Source organism: Tupaia chinensis, unplaced genomic scaffold (genome assembly GCF_000334495.1).
Source record: "Tupaia chinensis unplaced genomic scaffold, TupChi_1.0 Scaffold000197_1, whole genome shotgun sequence".
NCBI classification, from domain to species: domain Eukaryota; kingdom Metazoa; phylum Chordata; class Mammalia; order Scandentia; family Tupaiidae; genus Tupaia; species Tupaia belangeri.
This window is the reverse complement of record NW_006159672.1, coordinates 7,299,529-7,314,922: the sequence shown is the minus strand read 5'-3', so window position 1 is coordinate 7,314,922 and position 15,394 is coordinate 7,299,529. Positions and strand designations below refer to the sequence as shown.

Sequence of the window (15,394 nt, the reverse complement as noted above, 5' to 3'; positions counted from 1 at the left end):
AGCAGGAATACTCTGGAAGCTTTTGTTAACAACCGCATCTTTATAGTTTGTGTATATCCCCCAAATAGATGAACCTACCCTGGTAAGGAAGTCAGATAAACAGAGCTGCTCACTTTGTTAGGCTTTCAGTGGTGCTTCCTTCCTGGCAGTGAGCCCTCCCTTTTCCTCCCTGCAGCCACGTCAGTGGACAAAGGCGAGTGCCTGGGGGGGTCGACGCTGAGCCTTCTCCATGACAGGAGCTTCAACTACACAGGAGACAGCCAGGCGCAGGAGCTGTGCCTGTACCTGACCAAGGCGGCCAGTGCACCCTACTTTGAGGTTCTGGAGAAGTGGATCTACAGGGGGATCATTCATGACCCTTACAGGTGGGACTCTGCGAGGTGCCTGTGGCAGATAGTCTGCTGCCCCCTTTCTTGTAGAGGGCACTGACCTCGGTGAGATAGCCAGGTGCACCTCCATTATTGTTTGCACACAGCAGGTAGATACTGCGTTCAGCCAGTCTGCTGTGTAGCCAAGGGAAGAGGCTGTCCACTTGGCTGCTGATTTGCAACTTTATTCTATTTTGTACAGGATCTTAAAATGACCTTGAGTCAGGGTTCTTAACGTCCTTGGTGTGTGGACTTGTTCTCTGATCTAGTGAGGTCTTCTGGGCTCCTTCTTCACACAATGGGTGTAAATGCATAAAATGTATCAGGTCACAAATAATTCTATAATATTGAGATGTTTGTCAAAGTTTTTTTTTTTAGTTATTTTTATTTATTTCATTCCATTTGTTATTATTTTTCAATTTGACCAGAGAGAGACAGAGAGAAAAAGAGAAAGGGAGAAAGCAGGCCACCCGGTCCAGGACTCGAACCACAGTAGACCATGTGGAAATCCAGTGCCTTTAACCATCACGCTATCTGCCGGCCCCAAGACGTTTGTCAAAGTTTTTTTGTTTGTTTGTTTGCTGTAGAGTACATACGCTTGCCAGAGACAGATGGAGAGAGAAAAGGTGAGAAATCACTCCCCAAGGGGGATGGCCACGCTGCAGCCCCTTCTCCTCTATCCTCCTCTTGGGATTTTGGGCAGGCACTCATATGACCTGGTGTGTTTTCAAGCCACTAGGTCTAAGACTCTGAACTGTGCAGCCAGCTTTAAGGGACCTGGCCACTTTAACCTTCCATGTTAACCCTCCATGTCACCTGTTGGTCCTGTAAAAAAAGTATTTTTAAAAATAAATTTGTGAGATAGAAATATAATCAGCCCTGGTCTGGCCCCATGGCTTAAGGGGTTAAAGGAACCAGATCCCATATGGCTGACCATATGGTTCAGATCCCAGCCCTAACATATGGGAAAACACACTGGGCATGTGGGTATGCATGCCCCAAATCCCAACAGGATGGAGAAATGGAGAAGGGATTGCTATATAACCACTCCCCATTGGGAGGTGCTTTCTCCCTCTACCTCTCTGTCTCTGGCAAGTGCATGTGCCCTCTAGCAAATAAAAAAGCGAGAGAGAAAGAAACACAATTGGCCCTATGTAATCACAGATGCTGCATCCATAGATTGAACTGCAAATCAAATATATTCAAGGAAAAAAAAAAAAAAAAAGAAAAAAAGAAAAAAAATATATATATGTAGCAATACAAGCCAGCCAGTAGCATGGAGGTTAAGGTGGCTGGATCCCACATAGTACAGTCCACGTCCATACCTAGTGGCTTGAAAAACATGCTGGACATTCATATGCCCAGAATCCCCCAAAAGAGGGAGAAACAGAAGGAATTGTAGCATGACCATCACCCCATGGGTGGAGCTTTTTTACTTTTTCTCTTTCCAGTGCGTGCAAGAAAAGAGAATAATACAAATAAAAAGAAAAGACATTGGATTTGGATTGTGTTAGATGGTGTAAGTGATTGAGATATGACTTAGCATATATAAAAGGATGTTTATAGGTTCTGTGCAAATATTGTGCCACTTTATATAAGGGACTTGCTCATTCACAAATTTTGTTATCCTCAGGAGGGTCCTGGAACAAATCCCTTACAGATACAGAGGGATAACTGTACATATTTCTTTACTAAAGTACCAGTTAACACAGTCTGGTATGATGGGACTCACAAGGAATGCAACTTCAAACTCACTGTGTGTAGATGATACTTAAAACATGACACAGTGGGAGTATCTGGTGTCACTTGGTAGCAGGGGCCCATGTATCCCTGGTAGGAGTGTAATTTTGTCTACCTTCATAATGGAAGAAAATGGTAAATTCCAGTAAGAGGTGGATAAAAATAAAGATGAATTAATTTCCCATCCCTCTCTGTGGACCCTAAATTCTTTCTGAACCCCAGGTTAAATACCCTGCTCCAAAGTGAGGCTTGTAGATTTATTTTTCTTAATCAGTTTGTTTATTTTTCTTTTTTTTTTTAAGATATTTTTAAAAGAATTATTTTACTTAACTTTATTTATTTATTTGACCAGAGAAGGACAGAATGAGCGAGTGAGCAAGAGGGAGAGAGAGAGAAAGTGAGAACGCAAGCCACCAGGTCCAAGACTTGAACCGCGGTCAGCCATGTGAGAGTCCAGTGTCTTTAACCACCACGACCATGTTGCAGCCCCTTCACTTCTCTCCTCTTGACATTTTGGGCACACAGGCGTGGTGTGTTTCTCAAGCTGCTAAGTCCAGGACTCAGACCACTCAGTCAGCCTTGTGGCATACATAACCTTAACCACCACACCTCCTGGCTGGCCCTAGATTTATTTTTTAACTCACAATAGAGAAATAACTAAAGTAAATTAGGCTTGGCCTTCTTGGAACATTTTTGGAAGTGCTAGCCTCTGTTAGCGCTCTTCTCTTAGTTCCATGCCGGCCACCCTCTTGTCCTAGAGAGGTACGTTGGCCATATAACTAACACTCACTGTGCTTGTGACCTGAAGAACTTTCTGTGATTTTCAGTGAGTTTATGGTTGAGGAGCACGAACTGCGGAAAGAGAAGATCCAGGAGGATTACAATGACAAGTACTGGGATCAAAGGTACACCATTGTCCAGCAGCAGATCCCATCTTTTCTGCAGAAGATGGCGGACAAGATCCTCAGCACAGGTGAAAGCACACATGGGTGCGTCCATGGTGTGGGGCCACACAGCAGAGCTCTCACCCTGAAGGTCTCTGCCAGGGAAGTCTGGAACCTGGTCCCATGTTGTCAGAGCGTGTGCCTCATCCTGCCAGGTGTCCTGGCTTCTGTCCTGTTGTTCTGATTACTGATTGCCAAAGCACAGGGTCTGTGCTTCATAGCTGGCCTTCACCCCAAGCTGTGCACATGGAGGTGTTAAGCGAGACCAGGCAGATGTTCTGCTGCACCTCCGTATTGATTGCTGGGTGATTCCTGGACACTAGGCAACTTTATTTTGTTTCCTTGCACCGAAGCTTATTTCACAGATGCCTTCTCTCTGTGCTTTTATTTTATTATTTTTTGTAATTCCTAAAACTCCACTACCACACCAGAAAAAAAACATCAAGGACACACGCCACCTGACCAGCAGTGTTTTTAGTCACACTACACAGGCTAGGACCTGATTTAGACACTGGGGAAGTGATTCAGGGACTCAGCACATTGGTTCTAAGAGTTCGTCTGTCACAGGAGGAGTTGGAAGATGATTTGGTAATTGGGTCTCATAAGGTTTTTAAAAAATTATTTCTATGCTCTTGATTAGAAAAATCCAGATATGGGGGCTGACAAGGCACTGGACTCCCACATGGGTGACCATGGTTCAAGTCTTGGACTTGGCAGCTTGCTTTCTCACTTTCTCTTTCTCTCTCTTGCTCTGTGGTCAAATTAAAAATATAATAATGAGGGACCAGCAGTTAGCGTAATGGCTATGTCGCTGGACTCCCATGTAGTCGACCGTGGTTCGCGTCCTGGACCTGGTAGCTTAAATTCACGCCAAGTGCATGTGCATACGTGCCCAAGATCCCGAGAGGAGAATGGAGGAGGAGGGATTGGGGCATGGCCATCCTCCTGGGGGGTGATTTCTCGCTTTCTATCTCTCTGTCTCTCTTTGTCTTTCTGGTGAGCACACGCGCCCTATAGTGAAAAACCTCTCCAAATGATAATAATGATGATGAATAAAATAATTCTTTAAAAATTAAAAAAGGAAAAATCCAGATATGAAGAGCCACAGCATAGTCACAACAGCTCCTACTCTAGTCCATTATAGGTAGCAGTTGTGTTTTTCTACCTAGGGTTAAGTCAGTTTGTAGAACCGTTTTTGTGCAGTCTGTTCTGTCTCTAATCCACTCCCTTCGGACTAAGATAGCTGTGGCTTCAGGCCTGAAATTTATTATATGTATGATAATCTGTATTATTCTAATCTTTATTCTAATGTATTCTAATCTGCTATCCTCTGTCTCTTTTCAGGAAAATATTTAAATGTGGTGAGAGAGTGTGGTCACGATGTCACCTGCCCGGTGGCTAAAGAGATCATCTACACGTTAAAAGAACGGGCATACGTGGAGCAAATTGAGAAGGCATTTAACTATGCTAGCAAGGTGCTGCTGGACTTCCTGATGGAGGAGAAGGAGCTGGTGGCACACTTGAGGTTGTTCTTTGCCCAGTGTTGACTGAACGCTGTTCACCTCTCTTAGTGCAGCATGTGAAATCCACAGATCATGGGATTGAGATTGGAGTGTGACTTGTAGCACTTTTGTTCTGTCCTTTTAAAAGTGGCCATGCTGTCAGATGGGCCCTAGCCTGAGAACCCAGCGACCCAGCACTCAGGTTGCTCCCACATGATGCAGTGAGGGGGGCAGTGTCTACCCTGTGGCACCTTGTCCCAATTCCCCACCTTGCACAGGGTCCACCAGCCCCTCCTTAGCTTCTTTCTGCCAACATCTTCCCCCATCACAGCCTGACACGGTGGTTCCAGTGCCCTTGCCTAGAGAACTGTCCTTCTGTGCTTGTTTTATTATGACTGTGATGAAGTGTTGGCAAGGTGTGGGTGATGTGCTCAGCACCTCCTCCCTGGTGCAGGTCCATCAAACGCTACTTCCTAATGGACCAGGGGGACTTCTTCGTGCACTTCATGGACCTCACTGAAGAGGAGCTCAGGAAACCAGTGGAAGACATCACACCCACCCGCCTGGAGGCTCTTCTGGAACTGGCTCTGCGCATGAGTACTGCCAACACAGACCCCTTCAAAGATGACCTCAAGGTGGGTCTTTCGAGGGGGTAGGGGCTCACTTAGGATCCATACCCTCCACTAACTGAGAAAGAAATTGGAAATAAAGGCACAGTAGAAATCAGCCCTATCCAGTGCTTTTCCACATCAGCTAAGGTGGTCATGTGGCTGGTTTTCTTCTTCATTCTCTTAATTACTGATGAATTCAGTAGTAATTTGCATCTATTGATGTATTAACAGGGGCTCTTAGTCTGTACTTACTATGTCTTTGTCTGGCGTCAATATCAGGCTTATGTTAGCCTCATAGAATAACTTTGGAAATCTTTGCTCGTCAACCTTTTGGAAGAGTTTCAGGAATGGTGTTCATTATTCTTTGAAGTTTGGTAGAATTCACTGTGAAGTTATCTGGTCTTGGCCTTTTCTTTGTTGGGAAGTTTTTTTGTTATTATTATTATTTTTTTTTTGGAGAGGTTTTTGTTATACAGCACGTGTGCTCACCAGAAAGACAGAGAGACAGAAAGCGAGAAATTGTCCCCCAAGGGGGATGGCCACGCCTCAATCCTTTCTCCTCCATTCTCCTCTCAGGACCTTGGCACTCACACACACATGTCCAGCGTGAGTTTAAGCCACCAGGTCCAGGACTCAAACCACAGTCGGCTACATGGGAGTCCGGCGACATAGCCCTTACGCCAACTGCTGGTCCCTGTTGGGAAGTTTTTGATTACTAATTTAATCTCCTCACTAATAGTAGATCTGTTCATCTTTTCTATTTTCTCTGGAGCCAGTCTTTGTAGTTTGTGTGTTTTAATTGCCTATCTCATCTAGGTTATCCAGTTTGTTGGGGTATGGTTCATAAAATGGTTATAATCCTACTTATTTCTGTAAGGTTAATAACAATATCCTGTTTTTGCTTCTTTTTTTTTTTTTTTTTTTTTTTTTTGAGAGAGATTTTTGCTATAAGGCACATTCTCTCACCAGACAGAGAGGCAGAAAGCAACAAATCACCTCCCAAGGGGAATGGCCACACCATAGTCCCTTCTCTATTCTCGGGATTTGGGGCATTCATACACACGTGTCTGGCATGAGTATTTGAAGCAACCAAGTCCGGGACTCAAACCACGATAGACCACGTGGGGAGTCCAGCAACGTAACCATTATGTTAGTTGCTGGTCCCTCCTGTTTTTGCTTCTGATTTTAGTAATTTAGGTCTTTTCTTTTCTTCTTTTTTTTTGCCATAGGGCACATGCACTCACTGGAGAGAGACAGAAATGGGGGGAGCCATGCTGCAATTCCTTGTCTTCCATTCTCTTCTTGAGATTTTGGACATATGCGCACACTCACCTGATGTGATTTTCAGGCCCAGGTCTTGGGCTTGAACTGTGGTCAGCCATGTGAGAGTTCAATGCCAAAACCACCATGCCACTTGCTTGCCCCTCTTCTCTGTCATACAGCTAAAAGTTTGTCAGTTTCATTGATTTTTTTTTTTAAGAATTATTGAATTTTATTAATCATCATTTTTGTTTGTTTGTTTGTTTTGACCAGAGTGAGACACAGAGAGAGAGAGAGGGAAAGTGAAAAAGCAGGCTGCTAGGTCCAGGACTTGAACCGCATGTGGGAGTCCAGCGCCTTAACCACCTCACCACCTGCTGGCCCTGTTGTTGATCTTTTTAAAGAACCAACTTTTGGTCTTGTTGGTCTTGTTGGTCTTGTTGATTTTTTCTATTTTCCCTATCTCTCTTCTAATCTTTATTTTCTTCTTTCTGCTAGTTTTGGGCTTAATTTGTTCTTTCTCTATTTTTAAGTTGTAAAGTCAAGTTATTGATTCAAGATACTTCTCTTTTTTATTTATTTTTTTTTGGGGAGAGTTTTTTTATTATTGGGTGCGTGCGCTTGCTGTAAAGACAGAGAGAGACAAAGAGACAGCAAGCGAGAAATCACCGCCCAGGGGGATGGCCACACCGCAATCCCTTCTTCTCCATTCTCCTCTTGGGATCTTGGGCACACATGCACACAGGCACGGCATGAGTTTAAGTCACCAGGTCTGGGACTCAAACCGTGGTCGACCACATGAGAGTCCAGCGACATAGCCATTACACCAGTTGCTGGTCCTCTGCTTTTTTATTTATTTATTTATTTATTTAATTTGACCAGAGAGAGACAGAAAGGGAAAGTGAGAAAGTAAGCCACCAGGTCCAGGACTTGAACTGTGCTTGGCCATGTGGGAGTCTAGTGCCTTTAACCACTATACCACCTGCCAACCTCCCCCCTTTTTTTAATATATGCATTTTTCGATATATGCATTTATATGGGGTTAAAATAGCCTGTGTTTTTATAGGATAAATTCCTAGTAGTGAAGTTATTAGATCAAAATATAAGTTCCTTGTACAACTAGACTGAGCCTCTGGATCCTAAGCACATGCAAATTCTCTCTCATCTTTACCACTCTGATGGGCAGGACAATTATTTGTTAAATTTTCATTTCTATATTAACTGGTGGTAAGTGTTTGTATTTGATTATTAGCTGATTGTGTGTTCTCCTTTTATTCTTTGTCCTTCATTTTTGTTGTCCTTTTTATTGTATCTGTTTCTTTTTCTTATTCTTTTTAAAAATTTGTGCTATAGGATGTATGCATTCACTGTAGAGAGACAGAGATAGGAAATGAGATGCCACCCCCCTCCCCACAGGGGAGATGGCCACTCCGCAGTCCCTTTTCCTCCATTCTCCTCTTGGGGTTTTGGGCACACACACACGCATGCGCCCAGCATATTTTTCAAGCTCCCCCATTAAGGACTTGAACCACACAGTCCATGCCAGATCCAGCTGCCTTTACTACATCATTGGCTGGCCCTATTATATCTTTTTTATCAATCTGTCACACTCTCCCAGGCATGTAATTGGCACTTACTAAATACTTGAATAAATTCATGTTGTCAGCAGTACTATTTGACTATAGTAACTCTTAGATCTTTACCAAATAGATATACTTTTATCTTTCATCCTTGGCCTGGTACTTAACGTGGTAAAAAATTATTTTAATCTTTAGGGACTCGGGTTTATCTGACTTTTTTTTTTTTCTAGTTTTTCATTTATACATGCATAGCAGCAGGGGAATATTTAAACATTGGTCTAGGGACCAGCAGATGGCGTAATGGTTGTGTTGCTGAACTCCTACGTGGTTGACTGTAGTTCAAGTCCTGGACCCGACAGCTTGAAACTCAGGTTGGGCAAGTGTGTGTGTGTGCCCAAGATCCTGAGAGTATAATGGAAGAGAAGGGACTGTAAGCATGGCCATCTCCCCAGAGGGTGATTTCTCGCTTCCTCTGTCTCTCTGGCAGATCTGTTCTCTCCAGCAAGTGCATGCACCCTATGGTAAAAATTTCTCTAAAGGGACCAGCAGGTCGTGTTGTGGTTAAGGCACTGAACATTCCTACATGGCTGACCACAGTTCGAGTCCCAGACCTCGTGGTTTGCTTTCTCACTTTCCCTCTCTCTCTGTGTCTCTCAGGTCAAATTAAGAAAAAAGAAAAAACAAAGAATAAACACAATTAAATAAATAATTATGTGTGTGTGTGTGTGTGTATGTGTGTGTGTGTGTATATACACACATATATATATATATATGTTTGTCATATATATATATGCTGTATAGTATATATATATCATAAGTATATATATATATATATCAAGTCTCTAAAAAAGGAAAAAAGTAATTGGTTTATATATATATTATATATATACACTATTTATAATATATGTCATGTTTATGATATATATAATATACATATATACACAAAATCATGGGTTTTTTTACTTTAATGGGAAGTGGTTTAATTTTTTAAATAATTATTCAATTTTACTTATTATTTTAATTTGCTATAGGGCATGTGTGTTTACCAGAGAAGGAGAAAGAAAGTAGAAGGCAAGCTGCCAGGTCCAAGATTTGAACTGTAATCAACAGAATCTTAACCATCATGCCACCTGCTGGCCCCAAGTGGTTTAAATTTGAATTAAAAAAATTAATCACTGTGCCAGCCATGTGGCCTGTGATTAAAGCGGCTGGATCCCATGTGGCTGACTGTGTCGTTCAAGTCCCAGACCCAGTGGCTTGAAGAATTTACTGGGTACATATGCGTGGGTACCCCACAATCCAGAGAGGAGAGTGGAAATGAAAAGATTGCAGTGTGGCCATCCACCCTGTGGGGTGCTTTCTCATTTTCTCTCTCTTTGTCTCTCACTGGCAAGAACATATGCCCTTTAACAAATTTTTTAAAAAAGAAAATTTATTACCAATAGGTGTTTGTTATTCTATTTTTTTTAAGCCAGCCTCCAATATTTAACTCCCACATGGCTGACCATGGCTTCAGACCCGGCAGCTTGAAACTCACGCCAGGAGCATGCATGTGTGTGCCCAAGATCCTGGGGAAGAGTGGAGGAGAAGGGATGGCAGCATGGCCATCACCCTGGGGGGTGATTTCTCACTTTCTCTTACTCTGTCTTTCTGTGTCTCTGGCATGTGCACGTACCTTATAGCAAGAAATCTCTTTATAAAAATTAAATAAAATTAATATTGAAGACTTGAGTGCTGGATTTTCTAATCATGATGCAGGGGTAAATGAGGGCCAGGACTTCACTTTTGGCCTTTTCTTCTGAAAGTCAGATGCCTTATTTTATTTATTTTACTCCTAGATTGACCTGATGCCTCATGACCTCATCACTCAGCTTTTGCGCGTTCTGGCCATTGAGACCAAGCAGGAAAAGGCGATGACCCAGGCTGACCCCACTGAGCTCACACTGAGTGGCCTAGAGGCCTTCTCTTTTGACTATATTGTCAAGTGGCCCTTGTCACTAATAATCAACAGGTGAGTAATTAGCCACTCAGAGGCAGTTTCTAGATATTTACTGAGATTTGTAGGAAGCCAGAACTGTTGCTCAGAGCCTGTCTTATCTTGCGGAGGACCTGAGGCAGTTCTCCCAGTCCCCCTGTGCCCAGAGGGGATTCCATTTGGCAGCCCCTATGGAGACTGCTCATCAAGAGCATAGAAAGCCTCATTATGTTTGCATGTGTGCGTGCATATATGTGTGCATATGTGTTGACCAGCAACACTGGTCAGCGTCTGCAGAATCCTGCATGCTCTTTTATAGGAAAGCCCTCACTCGCTACCAGATGCTCTTCAGACACATGTTTTACTGCAAGCATGTGGAACGGCAGCTCTGTAGTGTGTGGATCAGCAACAAAACTGCCAAGCAGTACTCACTGCATTCTGCAAAATGGTGAGTTCTCTCACTGCCCACCCATGTTTCCTCCAAGTAGGACAGTCTTGGGTTTTTGATACTTTTTAAAAGCAATTTGAAAATGTACATTGGTAGCTTTAGATGCATGATGTGTCCATTTTCATGGCTCAGGCAACATAGCACCACTGTCCACCCTGGAAGGAACATTGGCTCTGTCCTTCAGCCCTCTACATGGCCTGTGATGATGGCCGGGTGTCATGACCACCCAGGTCAATCTGTAGGACACACAGCCCTCCTGAGGGTTAGGAGAAATTATTCCCGTCTCCCAAGTATACAGAGCCATGTTGTGCTGGAAACCATTCATTTAACCCAGAGGTGGTCTGTGGCACCTGGTGGTTTTGAAGAAAGGGTCAATGGTAAGATATATAAAGAAAATTTGTGCTGGTAAAACACAAAATATGAGATCTGCGGTTGTGTTATCGTTCCCAGCATTGGCTAACTCCTACCGTGGTTCAGGTGACTGCAGAGTGTGTTTTTGTATCTTCAAGGTCAGACTAGTTGGTGCTGTCCTTATAGGATACAGGGAAATAGGAGTCTCTGAGGGTTATCTGTGGCTGGACAGTTGCCTGAAAGCCTGACACTGCCAAGGGTGGGAGTGGGTGTCCCCAAAAGGAGCGCCTCTTCGTTGGTGTCATTTATGCCTGAGCCAGCCATTGATGAGTTATGAGAGCAGTAACTGAGTCCCATGTGCTCAGAGGAAGCAGTTAGTGTCTGTTGGACACCATAGAGGCACTGGCTCTTTGTCACTTCCTCTGTAACTTTTTTTGTCACTTAGGTTTGCTGGTGCCTTCACTCTGCGACAGCGGATGCTTAACTTTGTTCAAAATATTCAGTACTACATGATGTTTGAAGTGATGGAACCAACCTGGCATATCCTTGAAAAAAACCTGAAATCCGTGAGTTTTAGCACATGACATTAAAGGTTCTTTCCCAACCAGAGTCACAGTGATCGTTCCCCTCCTCCTCTTCTTCAGAGAGAGAAGTGACGGGCGCTTTGGCTACTCCTGAGAAGAATGCAGAGCCTTGTTCCCACGTGCAGACAGTGGGCTTCCTTCCAACCTAGGAAATGAGAGCGGGAGGGAGAGACTGATGGTCTCCCACTTGCCAAGATGCATCAGCATCAGCCGTCTAGACCTGTGGACACCTCTAGGGACCTGCCCTTCCAGGGGCCTCCAAGAGCTCTGGGCACCTGCCCTCCCACATAGCACATCCTAGGTCCATGAGTTCATCAGCCAGAATCTCAGTTGAAAATTCTGGAAGCAGGGACCAGCAGTTGGCATAATGGCTATGTCGCCGGACTCCCACATAGTTGACCACGGTTTGAGTCCTGGACCCAGTGGCTTAAACTCACACTGGGCCTAAGTGTGTGCATGCCCGAGATCTTGAGAGGAGAATGGAGGAGAAGGGATTGTGGTGTGGTCATCCCCCCTGGGGGGTGATTTCTCGCTTTCTGTCTCTCTGTCTGTCTCTGTCTTTCTGGCGAGCGCATGTGCCCTGTAGCAAAAACCTCTCCAAAAAAAAAAATTCTGGAAGCAGAAAGTAGCAAGTATCAGTATTTCTTTCATGCTTTCTTTATGTTTGTTTTGTTTTGTTTGGGGGTGGGGTGGGGGAGGAGAGGTTTTTGCTATAGAGCATGTGTGCTCTCCAGAAAGAAAGAGACAGAAAGCAAGAAATCACCCCTCAGGGGGGATGACCATGCTGTAATCTCTTCTCCTTCATTCTCCTTTTGAGATCTTGGGCACACATGCACAGGAGCCCAGCATGAGTTTAAGCCACTGAGTCTGGAACTTGAGCCACAGTCGACTACATGGGAGTCCAGTGACATAGCCATTATGCCAACTGCTGGTCTCAGTTGTTTGTTTGTTTGTTTGTTTATAAGGTTTCTGCTATATGGTGCATGCACTCACTGGGCAGAGACAGAGAGGGAAAGTGAGAAATCATCCCCCAGAGCAGATGACCATGCAGTAGTCACGTCTTCATTCTTCTCTCGAGATTTTGCCATGCATGCACATGGGCCAGGCATGATTTTCAAGTCGCTGGGCCCGGGACTACAACTGTGATAGGCCATGTGGGAATCTAGTTCCTTAACCACTATGTCACATGCTGGCCACCCTGCCTTCTCTTTTTAAGAACTGAAAACTTGTACCTTTAGGATTATATTTCATTTTCTTCTAGTGATGTTTTGATATTTTCCCTCAAATGATACTTATTTAAAAGGTTTGGGGGACCAGCAGTTAGTGTAATGGCTATGTCGCTGGACTCCCACGTAGTCGATCGCGGTTCGAATCCCGAACCCGGTGGCTTAAACTCACACCAGGTACGTGTGCGTGCGTGGCCAAGATCCTGAGAGGAGCATGGAGGAGAAGGGATTGCAGAGTGACCATCCCCCCTGGCGAGTGATTTCTCGCTTTCTGTCTCTCTGTCTCTCTCTGTCTGTCTGGTGAGCGCATGTGCCCTATAGCAAAAACCTCTTCAAAAAAAAAAAAGAGGAAAAGTTAAATAAATAAATAAATAATAATGAAAGGTTTGGAAACAGGGACTAGCAGATGGCATAATGGTTATGTTGCTGGACTCCCACATAGTTGACCGTGGTTCAAGTCCCAGACCAAACAGCTTAAAACTCATGCCAGGTGCATGTGCATGCATGCCCAAAATCCCAAGAGGAGAATGGAGAAGGGATTACAGCATGGCCATCCCCTCTGTGGGATGATTTCTCACTTTCTGTCTCTCTGTCTCTGGTGAGCACATGCACCACTGTAGCAAAATAATTTGTTTTCAAATAAAAGATGTAAGCGGAGGTACATAAAGCCAAAACTGAATGCTGCAAATATAGAGTGTCTTTTAGTGATGTATTTCAGAGAAAAAGGGCTTGGAGCTGCTATTGCCACACTAAGTCTCAACCTTTTCTCTGCAGGCCTCTAATATCGATGATGTCCTTGGGCACCACACGAGCTTCCTGGACAACTGCTTGAAGGACTGTATGCTCACCAACCCTGAGCTACTGAAGGTCTTCTCCAAGCTCATGTCTGTGTGCGTCATGTTCACCAACTGCATGCAGGTGCGAGCAGGTGCTGGCAGGTGATTGGAGTTTTGGACAGGTGCAGGCAGGTGTGGACAGGTGCAGGCATCCAGGGCATTCCCTGCACATTATCCTGTCCCACATGATCTCCTGCCTTTTTGTTCTGTCAGGGAGCCCAGTTGTTATCTGAAGATTTCCAGACTTCTAGGTCTTCCTGATTAGGTTGTTCCATCCTAAACCTGGGGCTTCCATGGACTTCTGCCGTGGCAGTGTGGGCAAGGACCACCTGATGTCACCATATTCCGGTCACCCTGTCTCTGAGTTGCAGGGTTTGGTTTGTGATGCTGGTCTCTGTCCTAGGCCTTTTTCTCGATGCCCTTGCATTCTCTTTTTGTTATAACTTGAGTTACTCAATTCATTTAAATATTTTTTGACATTTGTTTATGTACTCAAAAACGATGGTACAAAAAAAATTAGTGTCACATGGCAGATGGTGCAGTGTGAGGATTTGCTGGGACTTGAGAGTGCTGGGGTGCTCTGAGGAGCATCATGGAGAGGACTCAGAATCAGGGTGAGCCTGGGCTGCGGAGAGGTGCTGTAGTGGGCTGTGGAGGGGACTATTGCTGTGATGGGCTGTAGAGGGGACAGGTGCTGTGGCAGGCAGTGGAGGGGACAGGTGTGTGAGCCCTATTGCTTAGGCCCTTGGGAGCCCATTGAGTGCAAATGGAGAAACACTGAAAAAGTTTTTAGGAAAAAATTAGTTGATGATTGCTGTGAAAGGTAGACCTGGGAATTTCCTTGGCACAACGAAAGTAACTTCATCTGCAGTCTTTCTGAGAGGTGCTCGGGCGTCTCTGAATCAACAGAGCCTGCACCATACATACACTGAGACATGCATACCTGCAGAGATGGGGGTGTTTCTGCAGAGTTTTGTGGTTGTAACTAACAGAAGTGTTTCTTCATGATCCCCTCAGAAATTTACACAGAGCATGAAATTAGACAGTGAGCTGGGCCGGCTGACACTGGAGCATGGCACGATGCTGGGGCCACCCACAGAGGCTGAGCGAGCTGAGGAGCGCGCCCGGAAGGAGCTTACCAGAAAGGTAAACCTTGCAGGTTCAGAAAGTCCTGTATCACAATGTGATGTGACACAGTGTTAGCAGTGTAACACTCAAGAGAAACAAACTTTCTTCCACCCTTTTTAAACCTGTCACCTTTTTTTTTTTTTTTTTTTTTTTTTTTTTGTTAAAGGGCATGGGCCCCCCCCAGAAAAAGAAAGTGCGCTCGCCAGAAAGAGAAAGAGAGAGAAATAGAAAGCGAGAAATCACCTCCCAGGGGGATGGCCATGCCACAATCCCTTCTCCTCCATTCTCCTCTCGGGATTTTGGGCACGCACGCACATGTGCCCAGAGTGAGTTTAAGCCACCAGGTCCGGGACCTGAACCATGGTCAGTTATGTGGGATTCCAGTGACATAGCCATTACGCCAACTGCTGGTCCCAAACCTGTCACCCTCTTGATTGATAAAAACTCCTGTGTTGACCCCATGGCCTGGTGGTTGGAAGAACTAGATCTCACATGGCTGACCATGTGGTTTGAATTCTGGCCTTGGTGGCTTGAAAAACATGTCAGGTACATGTAAGTGTGTGTCTAAAATCCCTACAGGATGTAGAAGTAGACAAAAAGGGATTATTGGGGCTGGCAGGTGGTGTGGCGGTTAAGGTATTGGAATCCCATGTGGTCAGCTGAGGTTCAAGTCTCGAACCTGACGCTTGCTTTCTCACTTTCCCCCTCTCTCTGGTCAAATTAAAAAGTAATAAATAAAATTAAATAAATAATTTCTCTTTTTTTGAGAGTTTTTTTTTTTTTCTTTTGCTATAGGGTGCGATTGCTCGCCAGAAAGAGAGAGACAGAAAGCGAGAAATAA

The 15,394-nt window shown here is 44.5% G+C and overlaps 1 protein-coding gene across 3 annotated transcripts in view; it reads left to right on the top strand.

Moving 5' to 3' along the window:
- TUBGCP2 (tubulin gamma complex component 2) overlaps positions 1-15,394 on the top strand; it is a 40,067-nt gene that overhangs the window by 21,749 nt on the left and 2,924 nt on the right. For all 3 annotated transcript variants that reach the window (XM_006146946.3, XM_027771240.1, XM_006146947.3), the window contains 9 exons: positions 176-365; positions 2,936-3,081; positions 4,397-4,577; positions 5,009-5,189; positions 9,844-10,016; positions 10,300-10,428; positions 11,225-11,345; positions 13,364-13,507; positions 14,443-14,571. In XM_006146946.3, coding sequence (XP_006147008.1) covers positions 176-365; positions 2,936-3,081; positions 4,397-4,577; positions 5,009-5,189; positions 9,844-10,016; positions 10,300-10,428; positions 11,225-11,345; positions 13,364-13,507; positions 14,443-14,571 — 1,394 coding nt within the window. The remainder of the gene's footprint in view (positions 1-175; positions 366-2,935; positions 3,082-4,396; positions 4,578-5,008; positions 5,190-9,843; positions 10,017-10,299; positions 10,429-11,224; positions 11,346-13,363; positions 13,508-14,442; positions 14,572-15,394) is intronic.